General features: G+C 54.3%; 1 protein-coding gene across 2 annotated transcripts in view; it reads left to right on the top strand.

Annotated features, from left to right (window-relative positions):
* PRDM2 (PR/SET domain 2) overlaps positions 1-15,580 on the top strand; it is a 119,122-nt gene extending 103,542 nt beyond the window's left edge. For both annotated transcript variants that reach the window (XM_060141386.1, XM_060141387.1), the window contains 2 exons: positions 8,136-8,279; positions 13,689-15,580. In XM_060141386.1, the coding sequence (XP_059997369.1) occupies positions 8,136-8,256 (121 nt within the window). In that variant the 3' untranslated portion in view covers positions 8,257-8,279; positions 13,689-15,580. The remainder of the gene's footprint in view (positions 1-8,135; positions 8,280-13,688) is intronic.
* Positions 15,581-15,950: the final 370 nt, after the last annotated feature.

The following is a 15,950-nucleotide window of genomic DNA, read 5'->3' as shown; positions in this document are numbered from 1 at the left end:
CGTTGGCCTCATCTGAGAGTGAAGGGCTGCTTGCTTGGCCTCTGGGGTCCCCTGCCCCTTGCTTGTCCTGGCAGGGCTGGAAGCAGCCCCGGCTGGGATCTCCCTGCTGGCAAACTTCCTTTGGCCAAGGTCATCGCGGGCCAGGCCAGCCTTCCTGTTGACCGGCTTGTGTCACGAGCTGTCACATGCTTGGTGTTTGGAGTTAAGCCAAACAGGTTTGGGGGACTCATGAAGACCTAGGAACCTGGCGTAAAAGCCCCAGGAGGAAGGTATGTGATTGGTTTTTTGGATGCACGGAGGCCAACCAGCAGCCTCCCTCAGGGCTGATGAGAGGAGCAGACTATCTGCGGAGCGGACTTCAGCTCTGGGGTCAGATTCCTGTGAATCCTGCCTTCCTTTCTTCCTCTCTCTCTTTCCTTTCTATTCACGCCTCTCTGTGACCTAAAAGGAGTTACTTCACCTCCCTGTGCAACTGTCCCCTCGGCCATAAGAGGGCACAATAAGCCATCTCACGTGGTTAAGGGAACATTAAATGGAAAAACCACCTAAGCTACGAGGGCCCGCGATGCCGACCCTTCATGCGTTAGCTGAGGGACCACGGCGACTGCCCAGGCCAGTGGTTTCGAACCTCTGCCCCATCCCTCAAGGACCACATTCATTTCCCTCTTCTCAGTCCGCACACTGCCAAGGCTTTCCCTATAAAACTTCACTAGGCACGGACGGGGTCCTGCCCCAGACTTCAGAACCAGGCCACCACCTATAGCACGCCGCCTGCACCTGACTCTGCTGAAGCTTTCTCCCAGCCCCACGCTCCCCCGGTTTCGGTGCACAGGTGCCTCTCCAGGGATCTTGTTAAAATGCAGATTCTGACTCAGGAGGTCAGGTGGGGGCTGAGTAGCTGTACTGCTGACAAGCCCCCAGGGACTGCCGATGCTGGTCCGCGGACCACACTTTGAGTAGATGGGTCCAGACCAGTGGCTGCTCTCAGAGTTGGCTTTTAAAACTCCCAGTGCCTGGACTCCAAACCAGCTAAATCAGAACCGGCAAGTCTGAGGAGTGGAGCGGGCACAGGGATTGTTTTCATGTCTCGAGGTGATGCCAGTGAGACCCCCAGACCCCCAGTTCCACCCAGAACTGCTTCCTGGCTTCATGGGCGGCTTGTGTGACTCTTCTGTGGGCAGACGGCCACCCCATCAGGCTTTTTGGAATATTGAAAAGAGCTCTTTGATCCCCATCACTACAGGGACTGTGTCTGGGAGGGGGCCCAGGCTTTGGTGTCAGGTGGTCTTGGATTCAGATCTTGGCCGCACCCTGTTGGCTGATAGAGTGTGGACATGGGCCTCCTCACCTCTCTGGGCTTCCGTCTCCTCCTCTGTGAGATGCAGGTCATCACTGTCCTGCTTCCTTGAGTGAAGCACCTGCAGTAACTCCCGGTGTACAGTAGGCACCTGTGTGAATGATGCTATTACCTTTTTTTCCTCGTTTGACATCCTCATTTTGCAAGCAAGACTACCCTGGCTCAGAGAGGTGGTGACATTTTCCAGAGGCCACACAGCACGTTACCGGTGGTTCAAGGGCTGAAGTTCGGGCTCCTGCATCCCAGGGCTGTGTCACTGCTCCCACCCCCGACTCCCAGCCTGGGAGACCCATTTGAGTGCAAGGGGCCTTCCTGGAGCAGAGGGTGGAGCCTGCTTGGATGCCGACGACCGTTCCTGGCAGTGGCAGGTGCCAGGAGGCAGGAGGTGGCTCCCGCGAGCTCCCTCCTGGGGCTTCACCCACCTCCAGGGAGCGTCAGTATCATCTCAGCTTGTCTCGCCTTTGACGTCGGCTCACACGCCCTTTGCCTCTCCCTTGCCTCCTGCAAAAGTGCTGAACGTCAGACGCCAACTTCAAATGATTTGCTCTCTCAGAATTTGTGGAGAGTTATGTAAGACGCCGGGCGGCCGTGTGGCCTAACCAGCTCTGGGGGTTGCATTCCACGAGGCCCCTCCTGACTCCTATGCAGGGGAAGAGGTGGAAGGCGGGGACGCAGGCAGGGTCTCCGCTCAGAGCGCCCAGGCAGCCTGGCAGGGAGCAGGGTGGGGAGGCACCCCGGAGCCCCGGAGCGCGCGCCCTGGAGAGTGTATCCCGGAGCTGGCAGCCCCTCCCCTTGACCTAAAAACTCCTCGGCGGGGTTCTCTGAGCCCCTGCTGCAGTTCCTCTCCTTCCCGTCTATCTTGAACTCACTTCTCTCAGGCATTTGTCTCCACCATGTCCTGGAAGCTGCTGTTGCTAAGGTTACCAGCAGCCTCTAGGCAGCTAAATACCGTGGCTGGTTCTGTCTGTCTTCCTGAACGTGTCGGCAGCGTCAGACACTGTTAATTCTCCCTCTTCCTTGAAATATGTGTCACCGTGGACACCGCTCTCACATCACCCCCTGCCCCTCTGCATCCCATCCTCAGTCCCTGGACCCGCCCCCATCTCCCCTCCCCTGGGTGAGCCTGTCCAGCCCCCCTAAATGCTGACCCGTCCCAAATTCATCAGTTTCATTTAACCCGCCCTCTTGATTTCTCCCTTGGGTGTGTAATGAATGTTTCAAATGTAATCTTTTCAAAACGGCTCTCCCCACAAAGTCTTCTCCTGCCATCGTCCCCTTCTCGGTCAAACAAACTGTCCCACCCTGGACTCCATCTAGACTGCCTCAGCGCTGCCCCGACCCTGACACCCAGTTCCAAAATGTGTCCTGATTCCACTTCTCACTTCTCTACATCCTCCGCCTCCATCATCTCTTGCTTGACGAACTGGTCTCCCCAGTTCCGTTCTTTGCTATCCTGCAATCCGTGCCCAGCACAGCGGCCGCATCGGGTCATGTCACCTTGCTGCCCAGAAGGATGAGGCCCTCCCCTCTGCCCGCTCTTACCTCCCTGACATTCCAGGCAAGTGAGAAGATGCTCTCAGGAGGTGGGGGCAGGTGGGCACGGCCTGCCCAAGTGTCGGGGAACCGGGGGTGTCCTCATCCCGCTCACGTTCCCTCACCTGCGGGTAACACCCATACGGCACCTGTCCCCCGTCTGCCCTGTGAAAGCGGCCTCTTGTGTTAACTGCTCTTCTTGGACAGTCGTAGGGCGGCCAGGCGTCTCTGCATGTTCCTCAGCTTTGGATTTCTCTGTGAATTGCCTTTTCGTGTCATTAAATGATCTATTCAGTGATCGGCAGCCTTTGCTCATTTTTCTTAGGCACTCCTTAGTTTGTGTTGTCACTACTTCATCTCCCTGGCCCCAGCATCCCCTGCCCCCGGGACGACCCCGAGATGAGAGGCCAGGTGTGGGCCCTGATCCGTGACGTCACCTTGTCCCCAGCTCCCCAGGGCCCAGTGAGGGCGAGCTCCAGTTGAAGTGCTGACCTCCTTCCCCTGTGACTCATTACCTCGTGCAGACACCCCTCGCAGACAAACCAACCCTGTTAGATCCTCGCCAGGTCCTTGCATCCCTCTCTCTGCTCGGGCCCCACACTGGGACCTCCCCCACATCCCCTTTTTCCCCATCTTCTCCCCGACCCTGGTCTTCCCTCCTGCTGCTTCAGTTTTGTTTGTCGTGTGTAGTCCAGTGTATCGGATGCCTCCTTTACCAGAAACCACTGGGGGCTGAGCGAGAACTGGAGGCCCAGAGGCCCCAGTCTCAGCCTCGCACCGGCATCTGAAAATGAGTTTTTTTCCCTCTAGGCATCGCTGAGTCACACGCAGACTGTGAAAGGTAACGACCTCTGTGTCATTCACCAAAGCTTCCTTGGCAAAGCACCTGGCAGGTAGTGGGCACGCCATCCATACAGCAAATAATGAAAGGCTCCCTACTGTATGCCAGCCGCGGGTCTAGGTGCGGGGGACGTGGGACAAAACACCTCCAGTGGAGCCAGAAAACGAACAGCCAGGTAGACACCGAGTGTGTCGGTGCAGTAAATACAAGAAAGACAGAGAAATGGACTCGAGGCTGGAGTTGCAGGGTAGGGTGTTTGCAATTTCAAATAGGGCAGCTGGGAGGGAGGCTTGCTGAGGAGGAGGCCCTTGAGCAAGGACTTGGAGCGGGGGTGGGGGGGGCGTGACTATGTTGGGGAGCCTTCAGGGCAGGGTCTGCAGGAATGGACCGAGGAAGCCTAAATGACACCCTCGAGGGTCAGGAATGGAACAGCCCTGCCTTTCAGTGCCTTCAGACTCTGGAGGGTTTCTGACAGTGAAGAAGTGACTGTCCAGCCCTTTCTCGATGCCCTGGATTCAGGATCATGAGTGTTATCCATTTTACCGGGCTGTGAGGAAGGATGCTCAAGGGGCCCCACTCAGCCCATGTTCTGGCCCCCGCACTGAACGGGCGCAGATTTCCGTGACTGAGAAGCCTGTGCAGCGGGGATGTCTGGAATCTAGGATCATCACCTCTTCGTTCATTACATTTTGGGGGTTTGCTGTCCACGCCTTCAAAATGAGGTGTTAAGGCTGCTGTGACGAGCAGACCCAGCTCGGTTCCTTGGCCTCACATGCACCGTGCAATCACGTAGATGACGTGGAACGGCCCGTGGAGGGGGCGGGGGTGTGTGCTGAGAGGTCAGTGGGGCGGGGCCTGGGAGCATCTGCAGAGCACTGGTTCCCAGCCCTGGTCCCACACTGGAACCGCTGCGGAGCTTAAAGATGCTGATGCCCGATGCCACCCCAGAGGTTCTGACGTCACAGGTCCGGCAGCAGCCCAGGCCTCCCCAGCGGACTCTAGTGAGTAGCCGGGGCCTCTAGTGAGGCCACGGGGAGGAGGGCTCCACGTGCATGTGCCGAAGGAAGCCCTGCGGAGCTGGGGAGACAGGAGCTGAAGGAGCGAGATGGCTGGGAGGTCGGCGGGGCCGGGCTGTGTGTGGAAGAGCTCGGTCCCCACCAGGAGCCTGGGGTTGAGTTTCGGCAGGGACATGTCACACCCCGCTGTACCTTAGGGAGGGGGAACAGATGGGAGGGGAGCCAGCGGGGGAGTGGGGAGGGGGCCTTGCTGGAGACCAGACCGGGTGGCAGAAGAGAGGGAGGAAGGCGGACGGAGCTGGCAGGGCCCTGGTGGATCCCCTGTGCTGGTGACCCCTGCCCTCACACCTCCAGAAATATCCCCCTTGTGCCGAATTCTTCTCAGAAGGCAAAGGGCCCCTGTATCCTGGTCCCCCGGGGCTCTTCCTAGCCCCGCTGTGCATCAGCAGGCTGCAGGGATTGTCTCCATTTTACAGATGAGGAAGCTGAGGTTGGGAGGCCGGGAGGCAGGGAGGCCCTTCCCGGGGTCACACAGCCAGTGAGTATGAGGATGGGAGCTCGCACTCAGGTCTCCGACGGCTGTGCTGCCTCCTCGGGGCTTATGACTGCTGCCCACCCCCACAGCGGCCACAGTCAAAACCCCATGCGAGTTGATGTTGGACTTGATTGTCATAATAACCCTATGAAATAAAATTGCTCTTCCCGTTTTGTGGATGGTGAAACTGTAGCTCAGAGAGGGTCCATGGCTTGCCAAGGTCACACAGCCAGTGAGTGGGAACCACGAACCACAAGGTGCTTGTGGGTTAAGCGTAACTGTGCTGAGGATTGGAGAATATCTGGTTTCTTAGCACCTCACCTCTCAGCCTCAGACAGCTGCTGGGCTCTCAAAGTCCTCTGACCACAGAAAGGGTTTCACAATCAGGAAGGAGACTGTCCTGCTGGGCATCACCACCCCAGTCCCTAAAGGAAACACCCAGGTGGTGACTTGGGGTCTCCTCCAAAATTGTGGCCCGTAGAGCTGAAAGACCTGGGCTCTGCTCCCCCAGGAAAGTCTCCATCTATCTGAGCCCCCGTTTCCTCATCCGTGAAATGGGTATAAAATCACTTGTTCCTCCTACCTCCTGGACTGCTGGTAGACTCCGGAGATAACAGCAGGCACGGCACTTGGGAATCACAGCGGCTGTTGTGTTGTCCAGCATGGGGCCAGGCAGTGTGTGAGGGGTGGCGAGAGGCACCTGCCTTCGGGGGCCTTGCCCCTGACCATTAGCGCTCTACCCAGGTGGACGACTAAGACTGGGGAGAAAGCCTGCTCCCGAGTAGAGATGGCTGTGCGGCCACAGGAGCTGGAGGGTGGAACGGAGCAGAGGGGAGCGGAGATGCCCGGCAGCTGCAGAGGGCTGGGAGGTCCACGGTGTTGTCTTTGTTTGACTGATTAGGTTTTTGAATGTTTCATAGATGTGTGATGATGGTGAGACGAATGAAATGGAAATTGAGGGTGCCCGCCCGTTCGTCCCCAAAGCTGCTACATCCTGCTGGAGACGTGGCCCCAGAGAGGGGACAGTGTAGGGGGACCTGCCACGTGCCAGGACTGTCCCTTATTCCTCAGCCGGACAAGGTGTGCAGGTCGTCCGTGTTTCCGGGCAGCCTGGCAGCTAGCTGACTGTCCCCTCCCAGCGTTGGGTGGGCTGGCCGAGGGGTCGTCGTCGTGCTCACCCTGAGGTGCCCCCTGCAGGCCACACCTCATGGGTCTTCTGGTCCATCCGGGGCGCAAGCTTGCCACCGAGCCTTGGGTCTCAGTTTTCCGCCTTGAATCTCGCTCGGGACTGATCGCACAGTGTCGGGGAGGAAGTCAAGCAGGGGCAGTCCTGAGCCATGACTGAGAGCCGGGACCTCAGAGGGGATCTCATCTGTGGAGAGAACAGAAACCTTCCCTCTGGCACCTTCCTTGTTGTTCTGTTTATACATTCGCCTATTCTTGTAGGTCTGTGTGAGAGCTACCTTGTCAGCTGTGGCACCGTTAACATCTGGGCGGATCAATCGTCATGGGGGCGTCCTGTGTGCATTTAAAGATGTTTAGTAGCATCCCTGGCCCTGTCCACCAGATGCCGGGTAGCAGCATCCCTCGCCTCAGATGTGACAACCCCAAATGTCTCCAGATATTGCCAAATCCATGCCCTGGTTGAGAACCACTAATTGAAACCCTGATGTTTCAGCTTTGAGATGGACCCCATTCCCAGCTCTTTCTCCCTCCCTGGAGCAGGCGAGGTTCCCAGAAGGGGTCGCCCTTCCTGCTTTCCCGCCCACTCACTTCCATTCTTCTACCTAGAGAGGCCGACTTGGGACCCGGGACAAGTTACTTGACCACTCTGTGCCTCTGTTTCCCCGTCTGTAAATTAGGGCTAACAGAGAACCCATCTCGTAGGAAGAGTAAGATAGTTGATATACATAAAATATTTAGCACAGTGCTGGGCACCACATGTGTTGTTCTTATTCAACAAATATTTATTTTTGTGATGCTAAGCCGGGGATGCAGCAGCGAACAGGACAAGGGCCCTGACCTTGAGATCTCACAGCTCCTGAGGGAGGCAGATGCACGATTCTGTGATTGTGATTCAATATAACAAGGGCTGTGATGGGCAAGCATGGGGGGCTGTGGGAGCCCACAGGAGGGACACCTCATCCAGGAGTTAGAGAAGGAAGTCTTCCTGGAGGAGGTGATATTCCAGCTAGGATCTGGAAGGTGAGTACGACTTAGCTGGATGCAGGAAGGGGAGGAATAATGGTCTGGATTGTCTATCTTTAAAAAAAAACTAATGCTTTCCTGAAAAAGAAATCCAGTTTAATGGGCTGTTGTAGCAAATAGGACCAAACCAGGTCAAGGGATCCAGGTTTATACCCCCTCTGAGATCCCTGACACAAAAGTTCTCCGCACAGTGAGGCCGGAACAGGTGCCAGGTGCAGAGTTCCAGCCTGGAGGGGAGCCGGACCTACTTCCTCTTCCTTCTGTAGGTGACGGTGGTAACTTGGTACCAGAACCCCCCCCCCCAGATGCTTTTGCGGGGAGCATAGTGCCCGGGGAGGCAGGCGGGGAAACGGTGAAGCTGCCCTCTGCACAGCAGTGTCCATTCCTGGCTCGCCTGCCCATCCAGTGGGGGTCCTGAGGGCGGGCCTGCCCGGTGCAGTGTCTCAGAACCCCGCTTGTGGACGCTTCTGCCGGCCCATCGCCTCCGAGTGGAGGGAAGGGGGTGGGCAGAGCATGGTGGCGCCCACTCCGGTTGTTCAAGGTGCCTGGAGAGACGGCGCCAGCACGAGACCTCCCGGGTGCTGTCTGGGTGCCCACCGGGCTGGGCTCCTGGTGATGCTGTGTGTTATTCCTCTCCCCACACAGCTACAGTCTCCGCCTGGCATCTCGATGTCCTCCGCCAGCTGCCCCGTACATCACCAGGCAGTGTAGGAATGTCAAGGCCACAGCTGCAGCCCAGTTCCAGGGATCCCTCTTCAAAGAGTAGATGCTTCGCCTGCTCCTTGACAGGTACGCGGAGGGTGGAGCAGCCTCCGGTGGCTCTGGGGGCCGAGGGGCAGGGCTTGGATTTGGGGGTGGGCTGGGCAGGAGAGAAGGGGGTGTGCTAGGTGGGGCAGGGGGCCTTCCTGCAGGGAGGGTATATAGTGGCTGAGAGTGTAGACCCTGGACCATCTGGTTCAAATCCCACCTCTGCCTCTTACGGGCTGGGGGACCTCAGCAAGTTACTCTGTCTCTCTGAGTCTCAGTTTTCCCATCTATAAAATGGGGATGACAGTAGTACCTACTTCATAGGACTGTGAGAATTACAAGTGTCAAATGTATGAAAGCACTTAGAACAGTGCTTCGCACAGATAAGCACCGGGTAAGCCTAAGTATTAGCGATCGTTATTGTAATAATAATAATGACAATAATACTCAGCACTTAATTGAGACCTTCAGCGGCTTTACGGCCAGAAAAGGTCTATGGAGTCCCTATTCCCACAGTGTATTTGAAAGTGGAAGTAATACTAATTCATAAAGTATAAAAACTTGGATTTATGTGGGACTAGAAGTCTCCTTCCAGATTTTCTGATGGTGAAACCTGAATTCATTCGTGGATGCTGGACTTTTCCTCTTGGGGGGCCGGGCTTTGCCAGTGACCTTGAGCAGGCTTGGGTTTCCCTGCTGGTGACATGGAATGTCTTTTTTCGTTGTGTCCCCGAGACCAGCATCTCAAGCATGATTGGGGCACCGGTTAAAAATACAGACCCCAGGATCCCACTCCAATTCACTAAACGAGCAGGCTGGTGAGCAGGGCCTGAGAATCTGCATTCGCAGGTGGCCCCGTGGCTCTGGGACACACTCAGATTCGGGGATGGATCCCCGCTTAACACGGCCAAGGTCACTCGGAATGAGACCGCAGCTGTTTAAGGCAAGATAGGCTGAATTCCGAAGCTCTGGGGTCTTTTGTGCCGTGCCTTCCTCCCTCACGCCTCTCCTCTCCTTGATGGCTCGCTCACTCCTCTCTCCCACAGCAGGTGGAGTTTCTGGGATTGGCCTTATTTCTCTGGGGGTTCACTCAGGAAGGGAGTGGAAATAAAAGCCACTTTCCCTAGAGAGTTTGTGCTGCTCAGCTGGCACTGAGCCCACCTCCTGGGCACCAGCTCCTGAGAGGGGAGGTGAGCCCAAGTCCGGAGCGCAGCGGAGCAACGTTGCGTGGATGCTGCAGTGCTCAGGACTGGACGGCCCAGGAGACCATCCCCCCTCCTGCTTTACAGCTGGAAGGGTTGGGCCCCGGAGAGGAGGCTCGGCTAGAGTCTTCTGGAGAGCGGCAGGCAGAGCCAGGATGTGCAGTTCCCCACTCTGGGTCCCGTGCGTGTCCTGGGATCATCCTTTTGGCAGCTGCGTGGACTTTCATGATGATGGGCTGGCAGGGTGTGGCTTCCAGCTCAGAGCAGGTGTTCTTTGCAGCCTGAGGGAGAGGCGGGTGCAGCTGGACTGATTCCTGCCCAGACCTGGGTGTTTCTGTCGGCCACTGCAGTCTCAGCCGTAAGCATGCCTTGCAGCTTCAGGCCCTCCCCTGGGGCCCGTGCTCAACCCTAGATGAATTCTCTTCCCTTAGTTTCAAATGTGCGCAGCTTCCCAAGCTGGGTGCTCGGATGAATAGAGGCCCAATTTCATTTGTATCTGCAGCTCACAGCTTCTGTTCACTCACCAACAGTGAATGTTCAGAACTCAACAGTTTACTTTCAAAGTGACTGAAAATTGCTCCTTAAAATCTTATTTAACTTTTTCCCTAATTTTTAAATTTGTATGTATAATAAGTATGTGCTACTTATTATTTCAAAAAATGACTTTTTTTTTTTTAAACACCTTATACTATTTGTCTTAGTCTGCTTGGGCTGCCATAGTAAAATACCACAGACTGGGGGGTTCAAGCAACAGACATTTACTTCTTACGGTTCTGGAGGCTGGAAGGCCAAGATTGGGGTGCCAGCATTGTGGGGTTCTGGTGAGAGCTCTCTGGCTTGCAGATGCTGCCTTCTAGCTGTGTCCTCACATGGCAAAAGGAGGAGGCTCTGGTGTCTTTTCTTATAAGGGCACTAATCCCGTCATGAGGGCCCCACCCACATGACCTCATTTAAGCCCAATCACTTCCCAAAGGCCCCATCTCCAAACACTATGACTTTGGGGGTTAGAGTACAATTGTGGTGGGGAACACAATTCAGTCCACAGCACTGTTTAACACAGTACCAAAATGATGTTTTGAGATGCCGCGGCAAAGGATTTTAGCACCAGAAGGGATGTGTAGGCAGATATCCTCACTTTACAGAGAAGGAAACTGAGACACAGAGGGGCAAGTGACAGCCCTGGGATCAGCTTTTTGAGGCCCAGATGGATGATGGATTTTAAGTGGTCTGTGCCCACTGTACAGGCTCTGGGGTTTGTTCTGAGGAAAGGATGACATCCTCAAAGCACCCAGGACTGCCGTTCATCCTGCTGCCCTTGCCGGGGTAGAGGCTCTGTGGCCAGCTTACTGGACAGTCTGACCCAAGGGGGGGACCAACACAGAGGAGCTTGGCTTTTCTCCAGCACCTGCCTTCCACTGCCTCCCTTTTCTGCGCTCTCATGACGTCTCGGGCAAAGCCCAGAGCTCTCTGCTCACTTTTAGGTATAACAAAGTGCCACGTTGCCTCGTCCAGCCTGACACTCCCATTGCCTCTGTCTCTTTCCCATCCTAAGGGGCCAGCTGGACTTCTGCCCTAGGGTCTAGGAGGGGAGGTCCAGGGCAGGGACTGGCACCTCTCACTGGTCTGGCCGCTGCCATGATCCTCCTCTTGGCTGTCACTGTTCCTTTGGCTAAGACTGGCCGGCCTTGGGGCAGACTTCCCGGTGCTGGCCCTCCCACAGGGTCGCAGGAGTGGGGTGTGTGGAGGGTCTCCGAGATAGGAGAGCGCCCCTCTGGCTCAGCCTCTGCCGACCTCCCCTCAGCTCCAGTCCCAGTGGTCCAGCCACAGCGCCTGCTGCTGGGGTCTCCTTCCTGGAGGGCTGCCTCTCGGGTGGGGGGCTGGCAAGATGGCTTCTTTTTTGGATCTCACCCCATGACCCACAGGGGACTCACATATACTAGCCACACCAAACCAGGGGAATGCAGAGCGCTCCACGCTGGCCCGTCTCTACGTCCTTCTGCTGCTGCTGCTTCTGCTTCGATGGGCGGGGCACATGCAGGCCTCCACCGGGCATGAGGCTCCCTCTCTCAAAGGCACCCTGCTCCGCTGCAAGCAGCTCTTTCCAGCCCCATCAAGAGGTCTTGGGGGGTTGAAACTGACATAATGTAGTGGTTAAGAGCACACTTTCTAGAGTTGAATCCCGGCTCCAGTAATCCTGGCAGGTACTTCACTTCTCTGTGTTTCAATTCGTCCGTCTGTAAAGTGGGTTAATAATAATAATATCACACTATACCATTTTATATAAAGGACTTGAGCATCTGTGGATTTTGGTATCCATGGGGGTCCTGAAACCAATCCCCCTGTGGATAGTGAGGGATGACTGTACCTCTCTCACGGGAATATTGTCAAGATTGCGTAGGTTAGTGCAGTAAGTCCCCTACATGTGAACCTTCAAGTTTCGAACTTTCAAAGATGGGAACGTGCGTTCGCATGTCCAATCACGTAAGTTAGTTCACGTGTCTGGCGTACATTGTCACGTGCATGCATCCTCTACAAGTGGCTGTGCTTTTGTGAACTTTACTGTACAGACTGTATAGAGTACAGTAGTACCCCTATTGCTGACCATCCTTCACCTCTACCATCTCCCACCTCTTCTCCCTCCTCCAATCAGTAACTCTTGCCTGTTCACTTGATGCCAGCCCCTGCAAGGCCAGCTGTTATACTGTACTATTGTACTTTCCAAGGTACTGTACTGTGAGATGAAAAATGTTTTAGTTTTTGTGTGTGTTTGTTTTTTATGTATTATTTGTGTGAAGAGTATTATCAACCCATTACAGTACAGTACTATATAGCCAATTGTGTTAGTTGGGTACCCAGGCTAGCTTTGTCGGACTTAGGAACAAATTGGACTTACGAACTCGCTCTTGGAACGGAACTCGTTTGTATGTAGGGGACTTAGTGTACATGAGAAGCACATAGGAAAGTGCCTGGTATGTAGTATTGAATAACTCTTCCATAGATCAGCTCTGCTATTATTATTGTTCTCACTGAATGATTATATTAGTAGTAGTTGTAGTAATAATAATAGTAGATAGTAGTAGTAGAATAGTAATAGTAATGATGACCAGGTCCACTGGGTGAGAGAACTGAGCCCCTGAACTTGGCCCAGCGCAATTCCAGGCTCATATTCAACCCAGTGCAGCAAATGTCATGAAACACTCACTCATGTGCCTGGCTCTGTGCCAGCTACTGTGACTGGGGTTTCCTTGTTGGAAGCCTGTGAGCTAAGCCGCTCGCTCGGAACAGAGAGCACACACAGGCTCTGGAGGGGGCTTGACCTGGGTTCAAGTCCCACCTCTACTGCTGGTCATCAGCCTGACCTTGTAAAAGTTACTTCTCCTCTCTGGGCCTCTGTCTCTTCCATCTGAAATGGGGATCTGTGTCACCTGCCACAAGGGTCATTTTGAGTATTAGCATGAAATGAAGTGACAGTGTAATTACTTTGGAAAACTGTCTGGCAGTATCTACTGAAGCTGCCCCTATGCATTCCCCAGGGCCCAACAGTTACAGTGCTAGGGGTACACTCAGCAGAAGTGCATACACGTGTGCACCGCATGTTCATATATTATATATGCACACCCTACTGCCTAGAGTTTCCTTCCACTCGGCATAAACACGTACACGTGGGCACTGTATGCATCTTCTAGACATACATAAGAACATTCTAGCGGCATTACTCATGATGGCCCCAAACTAGAAACTACCCAATTGTGCATGGGCAGGGGACTAGGCAGATGAAAGTGGCCTGACCCTGCACTAGAATCCTATAACAGAGAAAGGGAAAGAGCTACAACCACGTGCTCGAAATGGGTGCATCTCACAAACACGTTATGCAGAAGAAGCCAAACACAAAAGGATATGTATTGATTGATTCCATTTATTTAAGTCAAAAAATGGGTAAAATCAATCTGCGGTGATAGAGGTTGGCCGAGTGGTTATCCTGGCAGGGGGGCGCGGTGAGGGTTGGTGGGTATCCTAGAAGGGGGCCTGGGTGGGGCTGACAATTGGTCAAATTGTTTCTCCATCTGGGTGTTGGTTACACAGGTGTGTTCACTAACAGTTCGTCAAGCCGTACTCTTCCATACGTGTGGTATACTTCCAAAAATAGTTTAACTAGAAAAATGAAGTAGAGGGATCATGGTTGAAGAGCCCAGGGTAGGCCCTGAATATGTAGCCGTCATTATTATTTTTCTTTTCTTTTTCTCCTCAGCACCTGAAGTGACCTGGAATCAGTGAAGCCAAAGGGACTGGCCTTCTGGCCTCCAGGGAGTACCGACCTATTCCAGATCCATGAGCCTGCAAGAGAGAGAGAGTGCGTGTGTGTGTGCGCGCGCGTGCGTGTGCGTGCGCCTGTGGTCTTCAGATGAGGGTCCCGAACCCCAGGGAGGCAGGAAGGCAGCTGATTGCACGCCGTGGATGACACCTGGGTGCAGCCCCCGGCCCATGTTCTGCAGCTCAGCCTTCCTGTTGGGTTGGGGCCCCTCCTACTATGCAATTTTCCAAGAGCTCCTTGATCCTGCTTTTTGCTTCTCCAGTTGTCTTTTGCCACGGCGGGGACTTGGGTCTGGCCCAGGGGTCAGCTCCAGCCCCGTCCGGGGAAGGCCTTCGGGAAGAGGCCAAGTTCCCCTTCCAGGCAGCCCCGCCCCTGCCTTCCCTCGCCCCCAGTGTCTCTGGGAATCCGTGGTGTGTAGACACTTCGGAGCCTTGGTGATCATCCCCCTTGGCCCTTGCACTTGGAAGACTTCCTTCTTTGCCTGAGCAATCTGAGCCGCTGGCTCTCGAGTCGTTTCCAGATTTGTCTTTCTCATCAGTCAGGCCCTGTGCGTCCAGGAGAAAGTCCTCATCTCCGTTTATAGATCGGCTCCTCCCGTGGGAGAGGCACGGGACAGGATGCTGTGAGGGCGGTGCGGGGAGCTCTCCCGTGTGTGCTCTTCTTTGCCTCCCTTGGTGGGACCATCAACACCCTTAGGGTCTGAGCTTCTCCAATTGGCTGAAAAGGGAAACAAACAAGCAGAAATTGGGAAATGAAAAGTAAGCTGGAGGATTAAAAAGCCTAGGGGGGAGAAAAAGAGATTTCCGGAGGCCGTCTATCGCCTGCCAGGGAACGATGGACCTGGCTCCATCTCTGATGGAACAGTCCATGTCTCGGAGAAACGGGTGAGCTGAGCTAGGAGTTTGGACCCAGTTCAGTGAGGGTCTTGGGTTTTGTGCCTTTGGGGCAGACTCTCAGACAAGGATGTCTGAGACCACTTTGGCGCTGTGTTCTCAGCCCCAGTTTGGATGGTGATACGTCAAACCCAAAGCGGAAGGAGGGAACTCCTCAGAGTGGTCGTGCAAAAAAAAAAAAAAAAAAAGGGACTTTTTTTCAGGGCTACTATGGTTGATCTTGCAACTCTGTAAATATGTATGTAGACACTTTTAAAAAGCATGTATTTATGTCCCTGACTGTAAATGCCCCATTTTTAAAGTTTTATAACTTGTGTTATTTAATGAATCGGTCGACTGGCTGCAGTGTGCGATTTGATAACCGTCCAGGAGGAAGGTCTCACGAGAGCCTCACACGGGCAGAAAAACGCTGATCGTTGCCCTACGTCACAGTTTTCCTGTTTCCCACCCAGCTACAAACCGTGGTTGGTTTTAAATTCTCACAAACTGGAATCCTTTGGCCCACTCCTAAAATTAACCCTCCACAACCATGAAAATCTGGGGCTGTTCCTTAACCTAACAAGACGATTTTTGTCCCCTCAGTGTTGACACTCGTGAACCGTACCCCGGCCTCTCAGTTCTTGAGGGTGTTTTTCCTTTCAGCAGCGAGGGAGGTCCACGAACCCCAAGCTTGGAAAGTCACCTTCAGCCAGTGGCGAGTTCTGGAAAACGTTGTGAGGCCTGGGGAACACTCATGTTTTGCACGTGTGAACGTGCTGGTCAGCCTCCAGCACTCAGACTGTCAGGAAAACTGTCACGAATGTTCTAATCATGAAAATGGGGGGGGGTGTTTTTTTAAAAAAAAGCTGTGTTTGCTGGTCAGTGAAGGTCTCCGAGCGTGGGTCTGGATTGCAGAAGAGGACATGTAAAGAAAATTAACAATAAAAGTGTGAAGCGCGATTGCGAGGAACAGGCGTGGGAGTGATCATTTTGGCTCCTGTGTTTCGTGTCTTGTGTTTTGGTGACTTCTGTGTCTGCGGGCTGGGGGTCCTTGGCGGCTCCATTCCAGCGATGAGGGAAACCTAAGGTTCCCAGGAAGCCCCCTGTGGAAGTACCCCACCCGGTGAGCAAGCTTACTTACCCTTCCTTCACATCCCCTCCCTCACCCGCCAGCCCGTGAGTTAAGCCCTTTGGCTGAGACGAGAAAGGCCTCCTGTGATTGCAAACATATTCTTTGCTTTAAACAGCTTCATTGGAGATGGAATTCACATACCGTACCATTTACCCATTTAAGTGTACAAATCATTGGTTTTTAGTATATTCACAG

This window comes from Lagenorhynchus albirostris, chromosome 2 (assembly GCF_949774975.1).
Source record: "Lagenorhynchus albirostris chromosome 2, mLagAlb1.1, whole genome shotgun sequence".
NCBI lineage: Eukaryota > Metazoa > Chordata > Mammalia > Artiodactyla > Delphinidae > Lagenorhynchus > Lagenorhynchus albirostris.
The sequence above is the reverse complement of the archived record's forward strand: the minus strand, read 5'-3'. Positions and strand labels throughout refer to the sequence as shown.